Consider the following 25,459-nt stretch of genomic DNA (forward strand, 5'->3'; position numbering starts at 1 on the left):
TGAGCTGGGACCCACGGACATTTGGGTATTTATGTGAGTATATTACTTTTCTGCACACAGATGTGAAAGGCAGCTTATATCATAAGTAAAAGTACCAGAGCCTCTAATAGCCACACTAGCCAGTATTCATACTACAATTTATTTTCTCTAAACAAACTTGAAGAGATTGAAGTAACAATTGCACCTAACTTGGGGCTGAAGATGAATCCAGAAAGGATCCTGTTTTATAATCTTTAAAAAATTGATTTATTATATAGAGAGAAATGGATCTAAACATAAAACATTTTAAACACTTAAGTTAGAGCATTCTTTCATCTAAGTTATCTCATTTGACCTTCACATGAACACTATAAGGATTATTCTTATTCCCATTTTACTGATGCATAAACTGGGGCTCAGAGAGGTTAATTTCCTTGCCTAGAGTCACACAGCCAGGAAAAACACAGGACTGTCCTACTGCACAACATCAAAGCTACACCCATTGTTGTATAGTAGGCAGAGGATTGTTATTGTGGTTTAGAGAATTTCCACTAAGTCAAACTATTTCTTGCAGTTAGAAAAATAAAGCTAAATACAAATACAGGACCACGCAAAGAAACTTGTAGGATTTCAGCAGAGTGTGCTTGTGAAGCCAATGCCCCTGTAGGATGCTTTGCTCAACTCCCTCCCTATGGTCCCTTCCACCTTGATGCCACAGGCTGCATCTGCAGGGCCGTGGTCGAGGCAGAGAGCAGATGGCTGCACACACTCTCCACCCATCCCCAGGTGGCAGGGTGGCCTGGTTGAAGCCTGAGCCTCAGTAGAGACAAAACACAAAAGAGGAAGTAATTACCAACAGTTTGCACCTGGTCTGTTAGTTGGTTATCTGAGGGGAAGCTGTGAGAATTTATGTAATCATTGTTTCTTTGGTTTTGGCAAAAACTGAGGGCAGAGTGTGTCCTGACAGCTGTCTGGTCACAAACCTTTCTGCCTTTCCACTTCTGCCATCATGGGTATAGAAATGGGCAACTTCCAAGAGATGATGTTCCTCAAGTTTGGGAGAAATTACCTTTAACTCAACAAACTTTTTACTGAGCACATTCGTGTTTAGCTGAACTCGGAGTATGGGCTGTGCACCAATGGTAGTATCTGAACTGTTTGTTTGTTGTTTTTTTCCCTGAGACAGGGTCTTACTGTGTCACCTAGGCTGAAGTGCAGTGACACGATCTTGGCTCACTGCAGCCTCAATCTCCCAGGCTCAGATGATCCTCCTACCTCAGCACCCACCCTTCCTTGAGTAGCTGAGACTACACATGAACAACACTATGGCTAATTTTTGTATTTTCAGTAGAGACGGGGTTTCCCCATGTTGCCCAGGCTGGTCTCAAACTCCTGACCTCAAGTGATCCGCCTGCCTGGGCCTCTCAGAGTGCTGGGATTACAGGTGTGAGCCACCGTGCCCGGCCCCGAACTGTTTCTTAAACACAGGAAGATAAGGAATTTGTGCCAGGATATAAATCAAGCCTGTCTGAAAGCATTCTGTTTAGTTCAGTTCAGCTTTTTGGAGCAAAACGTTGTGAGCGAAGAAAGCTGTTTGCGGTTCACATTGCAGCATGGCTACTTGTATCATTGCAGGCCAGCAGCAAGCAGTTCACAGGACGACTACTTGAGTGGCACAGCTGTAGGGAATACAGAGGGCTATCAGACACTAATCCAGCAAACACAAATCCATCATACATGCAAACAAAGTAGTCAGGTCACACAAACAGGAAGCCAAACAATCGGGGTCCATCTTGAAGGGAGAGGGGAAACAGCAAGGAGAAGACAACCCACAGATGTCCACACCAACACAGGTGCTGGAGGTGTGGAGGCAGCAGGGGACCTGGCATGGAGCCATGACCTCGCTCATCCTATGACCTTGATGGAAGGAGGGGAAAGGTAGAAGGGTTTGTGATCTGACAACTGGCAGGATGTGTTGTGCGTAAAGCCTGGAGAGGCTAAGGATGGTCTTTCAAAGCTTGCAAATCAGTCTATCGTGTGAATGTGAGCCAAGAAGCAACCTGGGAAACTGGAAAGAGATTGAATTGGATGTCAGAAAATATAGCTTCAAGTACAGGCACTACCTCTAGGAAACTGGGCAGGCAACAGCTGTTTACTTAGCCCATCTGAGCCTGAGCTGCTTCATCTGTAAAATGGGGTAATGATACCAACTTCACAGGGGGCTTTTAGCTGTTAGGTTGTTTTTTTTTTTTTTTTTAACTTACAGAAGATGGAGGTTATGAAAGTGTTTGTAAACTATGAAGTGCGAGACATACATGGGGCACGAGGTCATTCAGCCTCTTTGGGTCATGATTTTCTCATCTGTCTGATGTTCCTGGGTATTTCCAGCTTGTTGCCTCTTGGAAGATACATGTGTTTAGGGAAGTTTAATGTGACTTAGAATAAATTATATGTATGTCGGATGTTTGCAATTGGTGTACACTGAATTGGTAGTCTCTTGGGGTGGTCTCTGTGGTTGAAAATCCAAACAAGATGAAGCACATTCCTCCCCACTCACTGGAAGCCATAACTTTTCATGTCTGTCCATTATTATTGGTAAAATGTAATGAGCATCTTGTTGGAGGGAATTATTGTAAACCAGTTAATCAACAAGTATTTGTTGTCCAGGTCTGTGAGGTGCCATGATGGGTTCAGAAAGAATATAAGAAAGACCTATGTCTCAGGAGCAGACTAGACATGCCCATTGGCAACATTTAGAGAAGGTAGATGAGTGCCAAGCTGCTGGCTTGGGTGGTGCGGGAGCTCGGAACAGTGGCCGAGGGGCCGTAGTAGTCAGTGAGGATGCCTGGCTCGGGCCTGAGTACAGAACTTGGAAAGTGGTGGTACAACAGAAAGCCAGCTTCTCCCCTCCCTCTCCCTTCCTCTCCTAGCTGTCCATCCTGCAACATGTTACTGAACGCTCTCCACCTCTAGTTCCTTATCTACAAAAATAGAGTATCGCAAAGCATGAAATTTAAGTGAGATAAAAATGTTAGACACTTAGCACAGTGTCTGCCATAAAATAAGTGTTCAATAAATGGTAACCATTTTTATCGTCATTGTCATCATCATCACTGCTAATAACAAGAGGGAAGACATTCCAGGGAGAGAAAATGGCACAGGCTGAGACCGGAGGGAACGAGGACAGTGAAGAACCCACCCTAGCCAAAGCAAAAAAGACCCTTGGAAATGATGGGGTAAAGTTAGCTGCATGGGGCCAGCGTGATCTGGAAGGGCTGTGCACACCAGAGAGTAGTGGGGCAGTTGGACGCTCTTGTTGGTTCTTAAGCAGGGAAGTGGCTGGTCAGTGATAGACAGATAGGCAGGCAGGGCGGACAACAGGACTGATTCCGCCTGCCCCTGGTGGGCCAGACCCTCTGGCTGAAGCTGATTCGTGCATAGGAATGTCCTAACCCTTTGGCTGTTTCTCAAATTTTGCGAAGGTCTCTAGCCAAAAGGATGGGAAACCGAGTTCAGCGCTTGTAGCTGTTTGGCAGCATGTCACTTGCCTCTCTTTCTGCATCTTCTTTTCTGTGTCCTTTCTGTCACTATCAGGGAAAATCATTAGTATGCTAATCTAGCTAGCCGTCATTTTAACACTGACCTTTGCTAACCTGCCTTTGCAATTTCAGGAACTATGTTTGACTTCTCTAAAAGTAACCTTAAATTGTAGTCTTGTAAGAATTCCAGAGCTGTATCCTTCACTCCTTCTTCTAATGAGGTTATGACCAAATGCTCATTATAATTGCTTTAGACTCCTTTTAATTTTCAAGCTTATTAATCATAAGAAGAGTTATTTAAAATTGCATAAATTAATCTTAGATTAAAAGCCCATCAAAGCCTCGAAACAATTAAGAATAAGTAGGATTTCCCTGGGGCAGCAAGTTTTATTTTAATATTGTAGTCAGGTGGATATCAGAACCTTGAAGTATGGTAGTGATTAATGTATGCAAAATTTAAATGAGATTTTTTAAATGGCAAATCTAAATCACATATTGACCTAACTGTAGGCTTTAACTGCATTGTCTGTCATATATTTAAACTGTTTACTAATCAATATTTTAATTACAGCATGTGCTGGCAGACCCTAGGACAAATAAAATCTAGCATTTAAAAATGTTACTGCAGTCTATTACCCAAAAATAATAAGGCTCTTAATAAAATTGGGAAAAAATGGAGGAATGAGAAAACAGTAAACTTTCTTGGCACAGCACCGTCCTAAGGTGTGGAGACTGTTCTGGATACTTCTCAGCCCCTGCTCTCACCTTGAAATTCTGCTGGTCTGAGGCAGCTTCCTCTTCATGGAACTGCAAGTGTGTTGCCTTTGATGTTGATTTATATGTAATTAGGGAACTACTTTGCTTTATATATTTGAGTCCCTGGTTGCAAGCATTATTTACTTAAACAATGTATAGCTCTGGGGCCCCCAGGCCTTCTCCCCTTTTTTTTATATGGAGATAAGATGTTTCCAGAAATTTGATTTGGCCTCAGCCAGTCAGCAGCCTTTTGTCCTGCCTTCCACTCACCTCCTTGTATCACTGCTGGGTTATACAGGCTGTCCCCAGGAAGGTAGCCTCAGGCTGTCTTAAGTTTGGAAAGTATTTCTCTATTTTATAAATACTCTGCTTCATTATTGAAGGTAGACGGGTAAGAGAGTCACCTTGAGCAAGTTACTTCACCCCTGGAAACTTTAGTACCCACTGCATGGAAAGGGGATAATAATGACCAAGTTACTGTTTCTGTTTTTGTAAAAAGGCAAATAAGGTGAAGCACATAAGCACTTAATATAGTAGTTGGAAAATAATAGGTTCATAAGCAATGTTTATTCCTGCCATCATCCATATTTATTTGCTAAAACTAGTTTTTAAATTATGATTAAAAATTTGACCAGACATGGTGGATCATGCTTAATTCTAGCTCTTGGGGGGCTGAGGCAGGAGGATCACTTTAGCCCAGGAGTTCGAGACCCGCCTGGGCAACATAGTGAGACCCTGTCTCTACAAAAACTTAAAAACTAGTTGGACATGGTGGCACTGCCTGTAGTCCCAGCTTCTCAGGATGCTGAGGTGAGAGGATCACTTGAGCCCATGAGGTAGAGGATGCAGTGAGCCATGATCGTACCATTGCACTCCAGCATGGGCGACAGAGAGAGACCCTGTCTCAAAAAAAAAAAAAAAAAAAAATTACACAGTACAGAAGGATATACAGTAAGAAGTTAATCTCCTTCCAATCCTCCATATCCTCCAGCCCCAATCTCTAGAGATAAGCATTGTTAATAGTAGCTTGGGTATCCTTCTAGAATTTTTAATTCTTTTTATTCTGCACCTTGCTTTTTTACTTAGTGAGTCATTGAGGTCTTTCCATATAATATAAAGATCAACCTTATTCTTAATGGCTGTATAGTATTCCATACTATGGATGTATCATATTTATTTATCCAGGACCCTGTCATAGAATATTTTGACCATTTCCATATTTTTTTGTTATTAAGACAGTGACTGTGTCTCTATGTATACATCTTTGTATACTGGATATGAGAATGTTAGCTCTTCTTCTTCATCTCTTCTGATACTAAATTATCAGATTTTAATCTTTGCCAACCTAATCAGTGGCAAAATGGTATCTAGTTGGCCAGGCGTGGCGGCTCATGCCTGTAATCCCAGCACTTTGGGAGGCCAGGTGGATCACCTGAGGTCAGGAGTTCGAGACCAGCCTGGCCAACATGGTGAAACACTTTCTCTACTAAAAATACAAAAATTAGCTGGGTGTGGTGGGGGGACCCTGTAATTCCAGCTACTCTGGAGACTGAGGCAGGAGAATTGCTTGAACCCGGGGAGGTGGAGGTTGCAGTGAGCCAAGATCGCACCATTGCACTCCAGCCTGAGCAACAAGAGCAAAACTCTGTTTCAAAAAAAAAAAAAGGATCTAATCGTTTTAATTTATGTTTATTTTATTAAGTATGAGGATTAACACTTCTTTCATATGTTTATTGGTCACATTTTTTTTTCCCATTCTTTGCCTGTTTTTCTGTTGAATGTGTTGTCTCTTCCTTCATCTTGTTGAAGATTGATTTTTCCATCTAGACAGTGAAGGGGGTGGACACAATTTCCAAGGCCCCTTCCCACTTCTGCAGTCTGTGGTCCAGGCCCGAGTGTCCTTTGAGCAGCTTTTACACTACCAAGGTGCTATTTGCTCATGACCTTGTCGAGCAACATTGAGGTTGAATAGCCAATAGCTGGGGGTAAACTACAAGAGAGTCGTTTTCTTTTCCCTTTGTTTGGTTGTGTATCTTTCTTCCACTCTTAAAAAAGCAGGCTTGGAAATTGCAAGGCAGAGCTGGATTGAACTTCCTTTAAAGCAGCCTGTAGACATCAGGAATATTTATTTTTTCTATTTGTTTTAAGCCTGGGAAGACTGTGTGGTTTTCTCAACACTGTCCTGATGGAGCCCTGACCAGCAAGCGTGCAATGCCCCTAGCCCTAATGTGCCATTAATGATAGGTTAATGTACAGTATAATGTTTTTGGGACTACGGGTTCATTACACTTCTGAGTGTGAGGTCTTTCCACAGAGCGCCCAAGGTCCCATTGCATTATATCATGCAATAAAAATACCCTTTTCATATCACACACTAATAAACTGTATTTGAAATGCTGTCTGAGGGCACTGCCGTCTTGTCTATAGGCTGTGCACAAGTGCAACAGTTGGGATTCCTTTTTTCTATTTTGTGGTTTAGTTACATGGAATTCTAAACCCAGAAGTCTGCTCATTCTTGTTTTAAATGGGGAGCAAGTTGGGTCTTTAGGGCTGAGGCTCAGAGGAGGGGCTGCTTACTGAGTGGTGAGGGTCCTTAAGATGTGGAGAGCAGCCTTTAATTCTCTACTGCAGCTGTCAGGAGAGCCAGTCACATAAAAATAAACAAACAAACAAACAAAAAACCTGTGTCCTAATGTCTGCCACACTTAGTGCTGAACATATGTTAGGTGTTATAAAAGTTTCCTTAGAAAAGGAGTATGATAAGTACTGCAAAATTTAGGCCACTGATAGTTATGACTATGGAACTGCCTCTGGGCTAGGAATTTCACACACACTGTCCTGTGAGGTTGATGCTGTTCTCCATATTTTACAGAAGACGAGTCAGAGCTAGGGGGAATAAGCTGTGTTGTAGAGAATGAAATCCATAGGACTCCTGGAAACCACAGGTAAATTATTACCTGTCTACCCAGAGAGAGCTCCTCACGCCATGAATAGTCCACCTGTGAGACATCCGAGCTGCAGCTGGGCAGGAGCCAAGCATCTTCTTTTCAAATGCACATGGCCCTAGTGCCCTTCTTAAGTTATTCATACTTTCCTGTGAATTGGCTTAATGTCAGCAGTTAGCTGGCATAAGATGATTTTGAAGCTTTGGAAGAGGAGACTCTTCTGCATTAAACAGGAAAAGGGGCATTGGAGTTGAGGGATGAGGCAGACTGAAGGATCAAAGGACTTCAAATCACCTGTTTCATATTTTCTCTAGGGCAGACTCTGACTTTGTTATGCAGGGGCTTGTTTTGACCACTTGTGGAGTGTGGGGAAAGACTGACCTGTGAAGGCCAAGAACCTCAAGAAACTTGGGCTCAGGCATCATTACCATCTTAGAGTGCAGTGTCCTTGTTTATAAAATAGGTTATCATTTACTTTCTGATAGGGCTTTTGGAGATCACATGAACTAATGTAAATGAAAGCACCTAATGAGCACCTGGCACAGGGTAAGTGCTCACAACTGGCTGCTATTATATTGCACATCATCACAAAAGGCACAGGTTTGGGAGCTGACATCCAGTGCAAATCCCAGCTCTACCTTGGCCAAATCCACAAATTGAAGGAAGTAACAGTAATGCCATCCAGCTGCTTTATGGGGTTGTTGTGACACTGAAATAAGATAATGAGCTTGAAAGCCGGTTGTAGAATGAAAACCACTACTCAAATGCTGGTATCAGTAAATATAAGCATTTCTCTCTCCAAATCAACACATTCAAACTGGGTTGTCTTTAAATAAATATCCTTACAGCAAAGGCAGTAGGAGCAGCTATTAGGAAGATTCACTGATCTGTTCCCCTCACCACCAGGGAGAATGTCATGGCTGCAACAAAGACTTAAAATAGCACAAAGCATATAAAAGTCAGGGCAATTCTTACCTCCTACCTCTTCATAACGACAGAGCACCAGGCAGAGGAGGGGCAGGGCCAGGTCTCTGCTCACCTGCATTGGTGAGAAGAGAGCCAATACCTGCTCAATGTGGACAGTATTGCTTAGAACAGTGGTTGGAGGTCAGGTTTGCAAAAGGAGGTTAAGATCAAAGGAACTGTGTTGAAGGGTTGAGTTGGTCTGGTGGAAAGAAAAAAACTAGGACGTTGCTAAGACCCTCCTACAAAAGACTGGACCTTCTGGCTCTAGGCAAAGTCCCCTTAATTGTTATGAGAAGAGTATTTAAATTTCAAGGATAATTAGTTTTTCTCTTAAGGGGTATAGGGTTAGACTAAACCTTTTATTTTCAGATGCGAGGACTTTGAAACACTTGGATACACCTCTCAGGGGTTAAATCTGTCTTTGGGGCTACCAGGACTTGAAAAATGTTGCTCTGTATCAAGAAAACCAGAAGTGACAAGTTCATTTAAAAAGCCTGGTTTGTCATTGTTTATCTAATTTTCGGGGTTGACACAGAAAATTAAACCAGCTGACACTCACTCTCTGACCGTCTCTCTGGCTCATTTCCCTGGTCCTTTCCTACCTGACCTTGCAACTACAAAATGCTCCAGACCCTAAAATATAAAACTTCCCACTGAGTTTCTGAGTCACCCTGCAGTCATTCCAAGATTATGTCATTGGATGTCATCCCTAATGGTATTAAAAATCAAGATGAAGTTGTAAATCTGCTCTGTGAGATATTTCTTTTCCGCCCCCCGCTTTGACCATAAATCTTAAAAGTAATCAAACTCTCTGCAAAGAAGCCAAGGTAAACTTGGGCCCAAAGCGGCCCCGTATGTCTTTAATGAATTCAGAGGATCGGCAAGCTTGTCTGTCCCTGTGAGATCACATGATGCTTCATGGCAAACTTTACAGAAAAGTGGGCAAAGTGAGAGCCTTCATTGTGTTTAATATGGATTTTCTAAAACTCACATGGCAACATCATAGGTGGATGAGCTGCTCCATGTAAGAAAATTATTCAGATAACTGTAGTGTATTCTTTATAAAATCAAACTTTAAAAAATTACAAGCAAGAGGTCTTAAATGTGTTATAACACTTCTCTATCCTCTTAAACAGATTACATGCATCAGGATTTAATTTTTTAAAAAGTTAAATTTACTTCCAGCTACTCGGGAAACTGAAACAGGATCATCTGAGCCCAGGAGTTCAAAGGTGTAGTGCGGAGTGATTGTGCTTGTGAATAGCCACTGTGCTCCAGTCAGGGCAACACTGTGAGACCTCATCTCTAAAAAAAAACAAAAAATTCTTTAGCTCATTATTATGGACATTGTCTATTTGCCATGTTCTATACCAGTATCTCCTGATATTGACACGAGTAGGGCCATTTGTCCCTAGGCTGGTTGACCCCAAGCTGGTTTTTTGTTTTTGTTGTATAGTTTTGCTAGTAGATGTCATTTCTTGCTGCTGTTCTTGTTCCTCCCTTTAACAGACCTTTGTCTTCTTCTTCTATTTGGCTGTTTCTCTTGTGCTTTTAATTGGGAAATCAGATACTAAGCTTGTTAGAATCAAGTCTAAAATACAAGAAAGCTGGCTTAAGGAAAAGCTTGAGGGACTACCTAAAATTAAAATGTTCAAGTTCTAGTTTAACTTCCATATTCTTAGTCTGAGATAAGGGTGTCAAAGTATAGTGGTCTATAGATTGTAAAGTGCCCGTAGATTTGGAAACTGGCCATTTCACTGTATAGAAAATATACTCTTTGATCACGTTGTATATAAATGTCCAAGTTTGAAGCAATATGATTATTTTGATCTTGAATCAGTAATTAAGGTGGACTTCAAACTGTTGAGGTTTTATTTTCTGAGAGGACCAAAGAGTCATGAATGTGCCAGGGAAAGTCCTTAGGTTCTAAAACCAGACTTAGATCTAGGCACATAGAAACCGCTCCACACATCCATAGTGAATCTTATTGAATTAAAGACCCTCGGTAAAATAGACACAGCTACCATTAGAAGGAAGCTTGCAACTGAATAACTTGTCTTTCTTAACAGTGGAAATAGACTTTGGTTTCATGAGGCTCTGCAGTGAAGGTGGCCAGCTTATTTGTAACCAAAGTGTGCTCCCTCAGTCATTCATTCTGCCCATGACCAGTGACACCACCTTGGAAAATGCAGGTCACACCAGTCACCACCATCAAAAACGCATTTCAGGCATCTGTACATTTAATTTTCTTCAACATTACCTTGGAAACCACAGTAAATCAATAACAGAATAGTTAAATACCACAGGTTCTTTGTGTTTTGTTTTAGAAAATATTGCTCAAGGCTAAGAGTGAGTTCTATTGATGATTTTTATTTGCTGCTGGGATGCAAAACAATCAGAATTTTCAAAGAGTTTGCTTCCTTTTTGTGCATTTCCTTTTTTAAAAAAGGAGGGGTCTGTTTCAGATGGAAAACATTGGTCGCTAATAGCAGAAACTTGAGAATAATTGGTAATTTTCAATCCTGTAGAAAACTAGACTAGGTCTGATGACTTTGACCTTTGTTACGCTCTTCTTCCAAATTTTCCCCAGCCAGCTCCCTGCACTCCTGACCCTCAGCAGCCCATTCCACTGAGGGTCGGATAACTCTGGAACATCACAGCTGAAAAAAAAAAAAAAAAAGACGATACTTCATTTAGCGTTATTTACATTTACCCAAAGTTTTGATGTTTTGATGTCCAGTGTCTAGCAATTTTTTCCTCTGTATTTTTTGTTGATTTGATAGCAGCAAAAATTTTCCACTTTGGCTCAGTCTTTGTGTAAATGGTTTGTTTCTCCCTGTTAAGGAACTAGAAAAACTGTTACTATGATTTTAAAGGGGTAGCAGCCTTTACTTAATTGGCTGCTTCTTGAAATAAGATGAGACAATAGATATGAAATGCTTTGAAAAGTTAAAACTATGATGATAGGACTCTGAAACCTCTGATGCCCCCGCGGGGGGTGATGTTTTGTCAGTGCTCATTGGCACCTTGCCAGCCACCACCATTATCACTTCTCCACTTCTCATCATCTCACACTCCCTTTCTGCTGTTGTGAGTCGTCACTCTCAGCATTTTTCAAATGTTGGCTTCATATCATTCGTATGGTAGCCCCTTATTTTTCAATTTTGACTGGATTTGTGGTTATGTGTCTTTTTTCCCTTCTTGATATTTACTTGTTTTCTGTCTACCAATTTTGATCATCTTCATGACATCTTTCTATTTAATTCCTTCATGTTCTTTATTATTTGCCATCTTATGATTTCTTTAGCTATGCTTTTTGTTCTTTTTATAATGTATTAAACACTTAGCTCATACATTTTCAATATTTTTTCCTAATATATGCCTATAAAGCTATGAACTTGCCTGCTAATATTGCTTTAGCTGCATCCAACAAGTATTTACATGCAGTGTTTTCATTGTCCTTCAATTCTAAGTAATTTTCAATTTCAATTAGGACTTTTTTACACCAAATTATTTAGAAGTATTTTTTATCTCCAAGTAGTGAAAGATGTTTTGTTATCTTGTGGTTATTACCTAATTTTAATCCACTGTGGTCAGAGAGCATGCTATGTATAACATCAGATCTTTGTTACTTGTTTAGACTCCCTTAGAACATGGTCATTTGGTTTTTCCCCCCAGTGTTCTCTCTTTGCTTGAAAAAAGTATATATTCTCTAATTGTTGAATGCAATGTCCTATAGACATCCTTTAGATCAACTTTATTGTGTTTCTCAAATATTTCGTGGCTGTACTAATTTCCTACCTGCATTATCTATCAATTTCTAAGAGAGGTATGCTAAAATCTCCCACTACTATTGTGTCTGTGTCTGTTTCTCCTTGCATTCCTGTCCATTTTTGCTTTATATGTTTTAAGGCAGTAACGTTAAGTTGCATATGTCAAAATATTGTGTCTTCATTTCAAAGTATTTCTTTTGTCTTTATGAGGTGATTCTATCTCTAATATATTTTCCTTTAAATTTTATTTTTTGTTGATATTAATATAGCTATGCCATCTTCTTTTGGTTAGTATTTGCTATGTTTGATTATCCTTTACTTCTGTGCTCTTTTACATGAATCTCTGCATTTTGTTGTTGATGTTTTAAATTTTAACTAAGGCTCTATTAATTGATTAATCATTTATATTTATTGTTTATTGATATACTTGAGTTTTTTTGTACAGTCCTATTTTGTACTTTCTCTCTACTTTTTTGATTTCTTTTTTCTTCTTTGTCCATTGTATTGCAGTAAGGTTTCTTTAGGCCATTCTTGCATTGCTACAAAGAAACACCTGAGACTGAGTAGCCTGAAAAGTGATTTAGTTGGCTCACAGTTCTGCAGGCTGTACAGGAAGCATGGCTCAGGGCATCTGCTCAGCTTCTGATAAGGCATCAGGAAGTTTAAAATCATGGCAGAAGGCAAGAGGGGAGCTGGCACATCACATGGCAAAAACATAGGCAAGAGAGACAGTGGGTAGTGGGGAGGTGCCACACACTTTTAAAGGATCAGATCTCGTGAGAACTCACTCCATTCTTGAGAACTCCACCTCCTGTTCCAGTCACCTCCTACCAGGCCCCATCCCCAACATTGGTGATTACATTTCAACATGTGATTTGAGTGAGGTCAAATATCCAAACTATTTAACATATCCGGTTTTTTCCTTCACATTTAGTTTTACATTGGTTTGGAAATCATATTCTCTTTCTGGCCTCTAATTGCTTATCCCTAAGTTAGCTTCAATTATATATAATAAAAAACAAATAGTAGCTTAAACAAGACAGGAGGGTATTTCTCACTCATGTTAAAACAGACAGGAAGTGGGGTGTCCAGACTGATCTGGCAGCTGCTTAAGGGACATTCAAGCTCCAGCCAGCAGGAAAGGAGGAAAGGGTGTGGAAATGCTTGCCTCTTCTTTTAAGGACAGAATTTCTAGGAACCGGCACACATTGTATCTGTTCACATGGCGTTGGCCAAAACTGACCCCCAGGGAGGCTGGGAGTGCTGTTGCTCTGCTAGGTGACAGTGTTTCCTGCTAAAATAAGAACTCTTACCACAATGAAGAAAGGGAGAATGGATACCAGGGGGCAACTAGCAGTCCTTACCACAGCCCCTTTTCCCCCAGACTTCAGGGTTTTAGAGTTTCTGATCACTCCCTTTTTACATGTTATCACAGTCCAGAATTTCATTGTCCCCTTGTTTTTAGATCTTAAAAATCATTACTGCAGTTGTGGCTTTATATATAGTTACTGCTTGTTCAGATTTATCCACATGCTTGCCAGTTACTTCTCATTGTGATTGTATTCCTTCGGAGGTTTCTTTTCCTTTCTGAAGTACATCAAGAGTTGTGTCAGTATGGTCTGTGAATGGTAAAACAGTCTGAGTTTTTGTTCTAGGATTGGCTTCCCTTTGCCCTAACTCTTGATTGTGAGTTTAATTGGGTTTAGAAGCTTAAGTGGATAATTTCTCCCGAGTACCTTGGAGATATTCTGTTGCCCTCTAACTTCTACTGTTGGTGGTAAGAATCTCCTGACTGCCAAATTGCTACCCTTTCTAGGCAATATGTGTTTCTCTTTGGTGCTTGCATTTTCACTATAGTTTTTCTAGGTATAGATTTTATATTTATTTTACTTGGAAATCACTGTGTTTTTTTAAATTTGAGAATTCACATCTTTCATTGGTTCTTTTTTTTTGAGACAGAGTCTCACCCTGTGGCCCAGGCTGGAGTGCAGTGGCGTGATCTCGGCTCACTGCAACCTCTGCCTCCTGGGTTCAAGCAGTTCTCCAGCCTCAGCCTCTGGAGTAGCTAGGATTACAGGCATGCGCCACCACACCTGGATAATTTTTGTATTTTTAGTAGAGACGGGGTTTCACCGTATTGGTCAGGCTGGTCTCGAACTCCTGAGCTCAGGTGATCCACCCGCTTCAGCCTCCCAAAGTGCTGGAATTACAGGCATGAGCCACCATGCCCGGCCTAAAATGTTTTCTTACTCAAGAGGTAAGGAAAGCAGAGGACAAGGGAGAATCCATCCTTCTGAGCATTGTGTCTTTAAACCTCCATCACCACACAGCCATCAATCACCCCCAGAGACAAACCTTGAATATCTAGACACTTGTCACTGGCCCCATATTCACGGTGTGGACATGCTGCAGACTCCACCTTTCAGGGGTGAGTCCTCAGTATCATCTGGAGCAGATGTCCATTCTCCTCTGGCATCCTCCCTCCTGATCCCTCTGGGCATCTGCGTGGCCCAAAACTGCCGGAGGCAGCCAGCATATCCCCCACTGTACAGCCTGCCCAGTCCTATCCAAGGCCCCTGCCAGAGCAGCCACCACAGCCCCCTTTAAACAGGCCAGTGGCACAATTCTGCCATTCACAAGGATCAGCTTCCTCCGACAAACTCATGAGTGTCGGCACCCCAAGTGTCTAGCCACCTCACCATGGCCCACTGGAGTCGTCCTGTGCCCCATCCAACACCATACAACACTGGTCCTGCGGCTGCTCTGTAAGTACAGGCCCTAGAATGACTCACAGACACCTCTGGAAACATTTTTTTTCTCCCAGTGGTCCATTTCTGGCCTATTACTCTGTGTAGAAACACATAGATCTGCTCAGATGAAAAGTGGAGAGCTCCTTGACCCTCTTAGGTGCCTGCGTACTGTCTAGGATGGCTAGAGGTAAGCAGTTTGCTGCTAATAATTGAATATTTGGGGAAAAACATCTATTTCTATAGTAATTATGAAGAATAAACTCAGGAAGGTTGATTGAAATGACATGTCACAGCTGCATACCACTTCCCAGGTCTTAAAAGGAAATGAAGGGCTGGCAAGGAACCCCCACCCCCAAATATGGAAAAGCTTTAGAAATCAGAGGCCAAGACGGCCGGGCACGGTGGCTCACGCCTGTAATCCCAGCACTTTGGGAGGCCAAAGCAGGTGCATCACGAGGTCAGGGGTTCAAGACCAGCCTGACCAACACGGTGAAACCCCATCTCTACTAAAAATACAAAAATTAGCTGGGCGTGGTGGCGGGCACCTGTAATCCCAGCTACTCAGGAGGCTGAGGCAGGAGAATTGCTTGAACCTGGGAGGCGGAGGTTGCAGTGAGCCGAGATCGCGCCACTGCCCTCCAGCCTGGGCGACAGAGCGAGACTCCGTCTCAAAATAAAAAAATAATAAAAATAATAAATCAGAGGCCAAGAAAGCATGTTCTCAGAACAAATGCCTTGTGTGGAAAGCTCTGCATTCGTGGCATTTGCCCAGGTATGCTCGCTGTGTGGACAGGAAGACTCCACATCTTTGGTGCAAGCACCTCCTCTCACCCCTGTGCCCTCAAGTGCAGGACCTGTGCTCTGTGTGGAGGAATAACCCTCACCTGCCCAGAGTATATCTGTGAAGCACCACCCCAGGGTCAGGTGACTTCATTTGGTCCTTACAACCCACTCCGGGAGGAAGAGAGAGCAGGTGGTATTTGGTGTGGGTGAGGAAGCTGCAGACAGCTGCCCTGTGTTCAAAACCAGCTGACAGATGAGACCCAGAAATGATGGAGAGAAAGTATCAGCTTTACTTCTATACAAATCTGGATTGGAGGATGTATTTACAAGTGTGGCCCCAGTGGCCTTGCTACGCAGAGGTGAACAACTGCAGGCCTCCCGCAGGCTTAGAGCCTGCCTGGAGGCTCAGCATGAGATGGCAGGCCAGACAGATCTGCCCAGTGGGCCCACCCACCCAATGTTGCCACTCCCTCCCTGGGGACAAGGCTCAGGAGTGTTACAACAGCAGCAGTACTTCCATATAGAATGAAGCCAGGGGAAGGGAGGCCCCCTCCACTCTTTAGTATTATCTCTTTTATAGGCGAGGCCCTAGTGGGATGGCCAGGGGAAGGCTGACCGACTCTTAGCCAGGGGCCCTTGCTGTCACTCCACGCAGAGTGGGGGGCAGTGGGGGGGATTGTTATTGTGATGCTTTGGCTTCCTCTTGCTGAGTCACTTATCAGGTCCTCTCCTTCCCTGGCCATTCCTGTTGATTAGCCTGGCCACGCCCAGCCTGGAAGGAAGAGTTGGCCCCAGGGATAGTTATGATTTATTATCTCATGTAATTAATATTATCAGGCTGCCCACTATCCTGCCACTTGTCAGCAATTCAGCAGACAGTGGAAATCTGTGCATCCTCCCATAAATTTTTTAAGTTCTCTAATCTGAAGTTTTCTCCGGGGATTAGATTGGTAGCTTTAAAACTTTAACAGTGGAACATGTTTTATTATGTAAAATTAATGCAAGACTTCAATATTAATGGAGAAGTGGGGTTTTTTTTTTTTTTAGCATGAATGTATTAGTATCTATTGTAGACACTTCTTTTTAAAGTCATCCATGAGACTTAAAGGACAAAAAATTCTGAGAGCCAGGGTCACAAGGGCCAGTGGCAATCTCATATCTACACACAGCTTATTTCTGCATATTGTCTCAGCACAGTGTCAAGGAAATCCTCACTCACCTAAGTTGCCTTCCCAACTTAGGCATCCATCAAACCAATGTAGATGCTTAACAAAGGAATAGCAGAAATGTTTTATTTTACAGTTAGCCACTGACAGCGATGACCAATTGTTCATATGAATCGTTTATGGTAAATATATTGGTCAGACAAATGGTACTCAAACCTTATGGGAACTGACACCATCAGAAACTCAGAGCCATGGACCACACTGCATCCCCCACCCCGATGTACGTGATGGGGCTCAGTGTACCTGGGCTTTGGTGCACTTACACAGCTTTACACATGCATGTGTACATCCTAAGTGGACGTCTTTTTTCAAATGACCAGTGCACCACAGCAGCCCTCCTAGCCCATGCTTGCCATGTAAGAAGTTGAATAATATGCACAGATCTAATAAGCGGACTCTAAAAGCTGCAAAAAGTAACACCACAGTACAAGGTAACAGATCACCAGTATTCAGTGTAACCCTTTGACCATAGTTGGGTGTATGTTATTTTTTTAAATCCATTTTTAAAACTGTAGCTAAAAATTTTCTTAACAGAATTTGAAACCGCTGCAGAGCCCCCAAAGCACCTCACACCCTATGGCTCCGCTGGATTGTGAGATCCCATCTAGTCCTAACACTCCATTAGTGTGAGAAGGGACAGAAGTGTTATCACAGCCAAGCGGGCTGGAATCCTAAAGGGAGATGCATAGAGCCTTCAAGCAAGGCTCACAGGTCCAGCAACGAAAGGCAAAGGGATGGGCAGTGGGTTGGCATGTGGAGGTCCCTTCGGCCTCTCAAATCACCATTTACAGGGCAGTCACCTGATCACAGGGCTGCCCTGTCCCAACAGCAGCTTGTTGGAGTCTTTACTAGGCCAGGCTTACTGCTTCAACAGGTTCATGAGTCCTTGGCCTCCTATCCCATGCAGCATCCTTGGTGGGAGAGGATGTGCTTGGTGCTCACCCTGAGGCAGAGCAGTCCTGTGGTCCAGAGAGCCACCAAATGTCTAGAGCAGCCACAGCTTATGGAGCCATCTCCCCAGAGAGACACCACCAGTAGGCAGGCAGTGTGGTGTCTTCCATGGTAGAAGAGTGTCCTGGGTTTAAACTCTAACTCTGCCACTTTCTCCATGACCTTGCCACATAATATCAAGCTTCCTAGAGCTTTAGTTTCCTTTATAAAATGGGGGTGCCGGGAGGGTTCAGGAGAGCTGTGGTCAGATGTAAGGCATTCAGCCAATGCCTGTACACAGCAAGTGCTCAGTAAGTAGATGTATACATACAGAATATAGAAGTCACCTTTTCATGAGGGCATACCACATGCAGGCATTGCACCAGGCCCTGCAGCCACACCAGCAAGTTATTAAATTATTCAAATGCATTATATTCTCTAGAAAGTTATAGAAAGAGATGAAAGTATGGGGACCCCAAATAGGTACATTCCTATTTCAGAAGAAGCTCAAAGCCCAACTAAGGGCAGACAGCGAGGTGTCATTAAATGAGCACTGGACTGGAAGTCCAGCCCCACAGGCCTCAGGCAGCACCCACACACTGCGGCAGGCTCGGAGCCTCCATTCTTGCCCACACGATGAGCACACCAAGCCCTGCCCCCTGCCTCCACGTGGGAGGGGCCCGGGGGTGTCCTGCTGTCAGTCCATCAGGAAGGCATCTCAGCACAGTGGAACATGTGGCCAGGAATTAGGGACGTTAGTACAGAGGCGAAGAGTCAAACTAGTGACACACTGACTAATGCCCAGGTGGAGGAGGGAGCGGTGAGCAACCACAGTTCATCTTCATGAGAGGGAGCGGTGAGCAACCACAATTCATCTTCATGACTATGATATTTTCACCAATGTCCCTCATTGTGCTTCTCAGCCCTGTTGGTGAGGGTGTCTGCCCAGGTGATGCCAGCACCTCCCCGACTCTCCCCTGTGTCCCACTTTTGGAGTCATCCTGCCTCTGGCAGCCCTGTTCTTTTCCCTTCATTGTGTCTCCATCTTCTGTGGCAAAGTCTGTGGACTATAATAACTTCAACCCTCGTCAGTTTAATTGTTGCAATTGGCCCTGAGAGAATCCAGGGAATGAGAGTGGCTCTCACTGCCTGGTGATGAGGCCAGCAAGATCTTTCAGCAGCTCCAGCCTGGCACTGCCAGGTTCCACAGACATGGCTGTGCAGAAATGGTGCTAACATGCTTTCCTCATGAAGGACAGAGGCCTAGATGCCTGGGGCGGTCACCGTGGGTGGAAGATGCTCTTGACAAGCATCTATATTGGTGCCTGGGTTCCAGGGAGCTGCACCATGCCGCGCTTCCATTGTTCCTTGTAGCCTGATGGGGCTGCAAGAGCTTGCCTGCATCTGGATTCCTCTGCCTGGGAGGGATGTACGTTTCACCCAAGCCCAGGGGAGGGACCAGCCGCAGGGGCTGGAGACTGCAAGGAGCCTCGAGGTTGGCTGTCTGATTGCAGGCACAGGAGAGCAAGGCGTTGGGAGTCGGAGACCCATGTTCTGGTTCTAGCCCAACTGCCTGGTTGGTTGCCCTTGGGCAAGTTCTGCACACTGAGTGTCAGTTTCCTCTTCAGCACAATGGAGATGCATAGCTGTGTGTGGGCCACAGTGAGCATGGGAGCCAGTGGGCACATCAGGACAAACCTTTGGCAAATGCCTAGCACACAGCACTCCTTGTCCAAGTCAGTCCCTTGCAGAGTGGTGTAAAGCATCACGGATACAATGTGCCTCATCAGTAATACGAAGGAGATGGGGTCACCTCCCAGCTGGACTTGGTATTATTTAGTGTGCTATCTCCATCCATCTTTAAGAGTCTGGCCTTGCCAAGATGCCTAGGGCATCTGGCTGTGTGGAACTCGGGCACCTCTGGGTGGCCAAGTGAGTTTTGTGCTTCCTCCCAAATTCTCCATCAGATTTTGTTTGCTTGCTAAACTCATGAGGAATGCCTGCATTGTGCATGTCACAGGGTTAAGGGCGTCAGTTACAGTCTAGGAGGAAGGAGAGAGCCACACCTGCCAGGGTCCCAGGGGAGCCAGGCCAGCCCCGAGAATACTCCAGAATAGAAACCAGGAGACATGAGCTCAGTGCCAGCTCCTAACCCCTATCTTCCCTCCCTGGGCCTCAGTGTCCTCTCCTCTAACATGGGGGTCATGGTGTATTTTCCCTGAATCCCATGCAGGGCTGATGGGAGGAGGGGGAGTCAGTGACTCTCCCAGTGTGTCCAGGGGACAGTGCTGATAGAGGTCAAGACCTGGGATGGTCTAGGCTTACAGCCTGCAGCCCTGGTTGCACCTCTGGCTAGGCAGGCCTGAGTCGCCAAGGTAGAAACCAGATGAGGGGGAACTGCAATCTGAATATTGATTCTCCCTCCTCTATCCAGGAAGAGCCCAGGGCAGTGGGTTTGGGTTACAGACTTGTGGTTCAGTCCCATGTCTGGGAGCTCAGGCAGGTCAGCTGTGACCCTGCAGCCTCCATCAGTAAAGTGGAGGTGATTGTGCCCACCTGTGTGAGTTAACACTTCTTTGGCTGCAAATAACAGAAACCAGCCCCAGCCTGTGAGGTGCCTCACAGGATCCTGTGACCGTGTGGACCCTGCAGGCAGAGACGCTGCCAGGCTCTGGGTGTAATGGCCCCAGGGTCTCCAGTGCCGTCACGACCCCCCGCCTGCCTGCCTCTGGACAGCACCTCCTGCTCTCGGGTCCTGCACACTGGCTTTCTCTGTTGTGTCCAGTCAAATGGTGGTGAACAGCTGCCAGCAGCTACCAAGTCCACAGTGCACAGCCTAGGACGCTGGGTCCCCTCCATGTCTGTCCCCTGTGATTCTCCCTGTCAGGCAACCACCCTAAACCAATCAACAGTGGCTTGGGACAAAAGCAGTGGGTCCAGGTCGCTTCCCTTGCAGGTGGGGTAAAGTATCGGGGATACAACATGCCTCAGCAGCAGCAGGAGACGAGGTCACCTCCCAGCTGAGGAGGGCAGGAGAGGCCGGCATCTCCACCGGAGCTGAGTATGGCTGCAGCCGAGCAGCCCTCTCCCCTCGCCTACCAGGGCACTTGGGCAAACTGCCTCCCTGCAGTGCGGCCATCCGCCCTTCTGGAATGTGGAGGAACGCCTCTACGCTCCCTCCTGCAGTTCCGCTCTGCTTGTTCCAGAACAGATGATAACAGAGATGGAGCATATGGGCCCCAAAGTCACCCGGCATTCTGGGAAAGTGACACTGTGTTACCCCGGGCGTGGGGGGAGGGGCCCGTCACTCGTGAGCACAGCTTCTCCCTTTGTTCTTTAGAAGGGCACGAGGTCGCCCCTCCTGAGCCTCCTGAGAGGAAGTGTGCACGCTTGGACTTTGGGAAGGATTTCCTCTGTCTAGGCAGCGATTTGGGAAAGCAGCCGTGGGGTGGGCATATATATGGGGAGGAGAACACGTGGAAGCCAAAATCCAGTCCTTCCTGGGCCTCTCCTGCTCAGGCCCCAGACCAAACCTCTGCCATCCACAGGGCCACACCCAGCCTGGCCTCCATGGCCCCTGTGCCCTTAGGGGTCCTGCAGGTGTGTCAGGAGCCTCCCAGAGTGCTATGAGCAGATTATGGGAAGTACCCAGCTGGGCTCCAGGCCTAGCTCCACCCCAGTCTCAGCGGGTCCCTGCCCGGGGTTGAGTGCCTTGGCATCTTCAAAGCCGAGTTTCCTCCTCCTCCTCGCAGCTCTGACAGTGCTCTGTGTGCCTCTGAGACAGACCCACGCAGGGTGTCCCCAGGGCAGGTTTCCCAGCCTCGAATGAGAAGGTTGGGGGCGGGCACTGCATCAGCCTAGGATGAGGCGGCCTGAGCATTCTCCTGTCCCCCACAGGTCTGACCTGTGGTCCAGAGGGGCCATGCCGTCCCCTGCTCTACCCAGGCCTGGTCCTTGACAGCCCCTGCAGGCGCTGAGGTTGGGACAGCCAGGGTCCACATCCCTCCTGGCTTTGTGATGAGCTCGTGGCGAGGCCGTGCGGCTCTTTAAGCAGCCTCTCTAGGGCTGCAGTCAAGGCTGGGGTGTGCTGGGAAAGCAACCCTGAAAGCCCAGCCTGTGCAGGTGGAGGACAGGCCCAAGAGGGGCTGAGGAAGCTGGAGGGAGGAGAGCTGGGGGGAGCGAGGAAGCGGCCGCTGGACGGGGAGGGAGAAGAGCTGGGGGCAGGCACAGGGCGCCCTCATCTCCCCCATTCTCTCTCCTCGCTATGGCTCCCCGAGTCTCACCATGCAAGCTGCACAGTTTTGGGTAGGAGAGGAAGCCACTTGGTGTAAGTTCCTGGGCAAGAAGCCACTTGGTGAAGAGGAAGAAAAAGAAGGCTTTTCACTTTTCCTTTCACCTCTGACTGTGGCCTGGTAACCCTGGGGTTGTCCCTGCTTTTTTCTGACCTTCCCTGGGAATTCCCAGGAGGCCCTAAGATTGTGGATGTAAATCTTGGTGCTTCAGGACAGCAGAGAAGAGAACTGGCTAAATAGAATCTGGTCTGCCTGTGTGATAAGTGGGTTAGAACCAGAGGCAGGCCACAGGGCAACAGGGCCGGCCCCTCCAGAGTCCAGCCCCCAATGGAACTTCTCACCAGGAACCCAGAGATCCTGTGCACAGCCCAGCACATTCGTCCCCCTCCCCCCTTCCCCTGACATGTTTGCCTTCCCTCCAATTGCAGGTGGTGACTTCTTTTTATAGGAGAGCTGTAGACAAAGGAGAAAGCTAAAAGGGATTGACATAGCCTCTGACGAGATGATTCTTTGGTCTCTGGGCAGCAACTGAACTGGAAAGCTGGCAACACAGTGCCAGGCCTTGGCTGACTGGCCGTGCGAGTGATGCCGGGCAGAGGAAGGGCCGGGCAGAGGAAGGGCCAGGCAGAGTGTGCAGCGAAGACAGGCCCTCGCCCTTAAGCACCTTCCAGGCTAGTGTGAGCCTCAGGAAGAGGTGGCAGAGTCTGAGATGTGCCAGCCAGCACTCCAGACGCTTGGTGCTGACTACCAGTATGTCACTGCTCGTCCCTGGGCCTCAATTATCTAGGCCGTGAAATGGAGCTGATAGCCTCCCTCGTTACCTCACAGGGTTACTGGGGAAAGAGATCAGATCCAGGCTGAGGGCAGGCCCTGGAAAGTACAATGAGCGCGGGAGTCCGAGGACTGCCTGTCACAGCCTCCTCCTCTTCCCCGCAGGGCCACCCGTTCATCGTGCAGTTCAATGATGGAAATGCCGCCGTGGTGTCCATGTGGGTGTGCCGGGCACTGGAGGAGAGGCGGAGCCAGCAGGGGCCCCCGTGAGGCTGCCGCAGGGCACTGAAAGCCCAGGACCAGTAACCAAGGAGAACAACCCACCCGTCGCCCTTCTCCGTATGCTGCCTGTGCCAGAAGAGCTTTGCTGGGCCCTGGCTTCCCTGCCCTCGCCTTCACCTCTGTCAGCAGGTGGCCTTGCCTGGGGAGCCCCATGTGTGGCCCACCCCACCAGGCCATCCCCATACCTTCTGGTTTGAAGGCGCTGACACTGGCAGAGAGGTAAAGGGTGGGGCATTGAGAATGGAGGCTCCCAGGGCCCCTGCCCACTTCTGTTTTCCTAATGTTTTTCTCTATAAAGGGTCAGGCCCGTCAGCATCACTGATGGGAATAAAAGTATTAATGCTTTGTGACAGCCTCTGCCATAAGAGTTGTATGGTCCAGGGGGTCTGTGACCCCCCCAGGGCTGGGGGCAGGTGGGATCTCCACTTCAGCAGGGATGTGTGTGACAGTGCCTGCTGCCTGCCCAGGCACCTGCAAGCCTCCTGCTAGCTCCTCGCAGTTGTGCTGAGGCCCACAGCACAGCTCCACTGTCAGATGAGAAACAGAAGCACGGAGGCATTGGGATGGGTCCCATGGCAAGGAGTAGGCCCGGATCTCAGGCCCCCGCCATGAGCTCCTTACTGGAGTGCCAGACACATCCACCTGACCTGCGTGGCTGAGGAGGGAGTGGGCTGTTCTGAGAGGCCCTTCTCCACCCCAGCCCCACCCCTGCCCCTCACTGCGCTTGACCCCACACCTGCCACCTCTCACCTCTCAGGAAATCCCCTCAGCCACATGCCAGGTAAGCCTGGCTACCCCCATTTTGCAGGTGAGGAGCTGAGGCTCCAAGGGGCTCAGGATTCCACTTGAAGGTCTGAATAGCATCTCAACACGTCCAGAAGCAAATTCCCAATCCCCCACCCCACCCAGACCTCCTCCTACTGCTTTCCTGTGTCAGTAAATGGCATCTCCATCCTCCCAGTGCCCAAGCCATTTGGCACTCCCCAAAATGCCAGGACATGGCTTTGACTCCCTTTTCACACCCACATCCAGTCCTGCTGTCTTTGCCTTCAAAGAATATTGGTTCCATCACCCAAAATTCTCTCTTGACTCCAGCCAGTTGGTCTTCTTGCTGCTCCTTGAACATCTGGGCACATAACCACCCAGGGTCACAGCAGAGACGTCTAGCCATGGAAGGTTCACACTCCCTCCACAGGGTACCGCATTGCTAGGGAGCCACTGCCCAGCTGGGCTTCCATCTCATGGGTGGGATTGGTGCTATTATAAAGGGTGAGTTTGGAGCCAGGCACAAGGGCTCTTGCCTGTAACCCCAACACTTTGGGAGGTCGAGGGGGGGAGGATTGCTTCAGCCCGAGTTCAAGACCAGCCTTAGCCAACATAGTGAGACCCTGTCTCTACCAAAACTTAAAAAATTAGCAGGGTGTGGTGGTACATGCCTGTGGTCCCAGCTACTTGAGAGGCTGAGGTGGGAGGATCTCTTGAGCTCAGGAGGTTGAGGCTAAATGAGCCGTGATGGCACCACCGCACTCCAGCCTGAATGACAGTGAGACCCTGTCTCAAAAATAAATAAAAATAGTGAGCTAGGGATCAATTATTTTGATTGGGGTTTTATATGTTACTAGCAGCTAGTATTATGCCAGCTAATGTAGGCCTTTGCATTTGGTACCTGGAGCATGCTTCCCTCATGCATCCACATGGCTCACCTCTATACCCTTCAGGTCTCAGCTCAAATGGCATCTCAGTGAAACCTACTTAACCACTCTAAAATCGCACCCCTCCCGCACCTGCCCTGGGGCCGCCTGTGCCCATTGCTTGCACCATTTTCCTCTACTGCATTCAGAACTGTGTGACACATCACTAATTTTACTTATTTTCTCTTCTGTCTCCTTCCTCTTCTGCCCTTCATTAGAATGGGGTCTCCACAAGGGCAGAAATTCTAGTCTTTTTCACACTGTATCCCCAGTACAAAGAACAGGGCCTCAGCTCTGCACAATAAATGTGTGTGGGTCAAATGGCCAAAATTGTGGAGCTGTGACTCCCAGCCCATGTGCAGTCCAGTGCCCCATGGAAGGGCACCCTATGTGAGGCATCATGTGCTTCCCAGGGCAGAGTCGGCTCATCATCTTTTTAGTAATGCTTTTCAAGGCACAGGCTCCCAGCTTTCTCTGAGCACCTGCCATTTCCCTGGGGTTAGGATGGTCACAGAATTGGATGAGACCCCTGCCAGGAAGACCCTGGCCCAGTGCTCAGGGCAGGGAGAACTGCGGGCAGTGCACATGATGGACTTTCTCAGGAAGAGGCGCTCAGAGAGTGGGGAAAGCTTAGGGGCTCCCACACGGGGCTGACTACCTTGGAATGTGAATCAGCCACCACCCAGACTAAAGCGTATCCTTATTTTGAGAAGATTCATCCAGCAAACCTGTCAGCCCCAAATCCCAAGTCAAGGGCGGTAGGAAAAGTGAGCAGG

At 46.6% G+C, this 25,459-nt stretch overlaps 2 protein-coding genes across 5 annotated transcripts in view; both read left to right on the forward strand.

Moving 5' to 3' along the window:
• MAP2K5 (mitogen-activated protein kinase kinase 5) overlaps positions 1-23,344 on the forward strand; it is a 263,443-nt gene extending 240,099 nt beyond the window's left edge. For both annotated transcript variants that reach the window (XM_001174814.6, XM_001174812.7), the window contains one exon: positions 22,876-23,344. In XM_001174814.6, the coding sequence (XP_001174814.1) occupies positions 22,876-22,980 (105 nt within the window). In that variant the 3' untranslated portion in view covers positions 22,981-23,344. The remainder of the gene's footprint in view (positions 1-22,875) is intronic.
• Positions 1-25,459, forward strand: part of SKOR1 (SKI family transcriptional corepressor 1) — a 104,545-nt gene that overhangs the window by 14,186 nt on the left and 64,900 nt on the right. The gene's annotated exons all lie outside the window — the stretch shown is intronic.

Source organism: Pan troglodytes, chromosome 16, assembly GCF_028858775.2.
Source record: "Pan troglodytes isolate AG18354 chromosome 16, NHGRI_mPanTro3-v2.0_pri, whole genome shotgun sequence".
In the NCBI taxonomy this organism is placed as follows: domain Eukaryota; kingdom Metazoa; phylum Chordata; class Mammalia; order Primates; family Hominidae; genus Pan; species Pan troglodytes.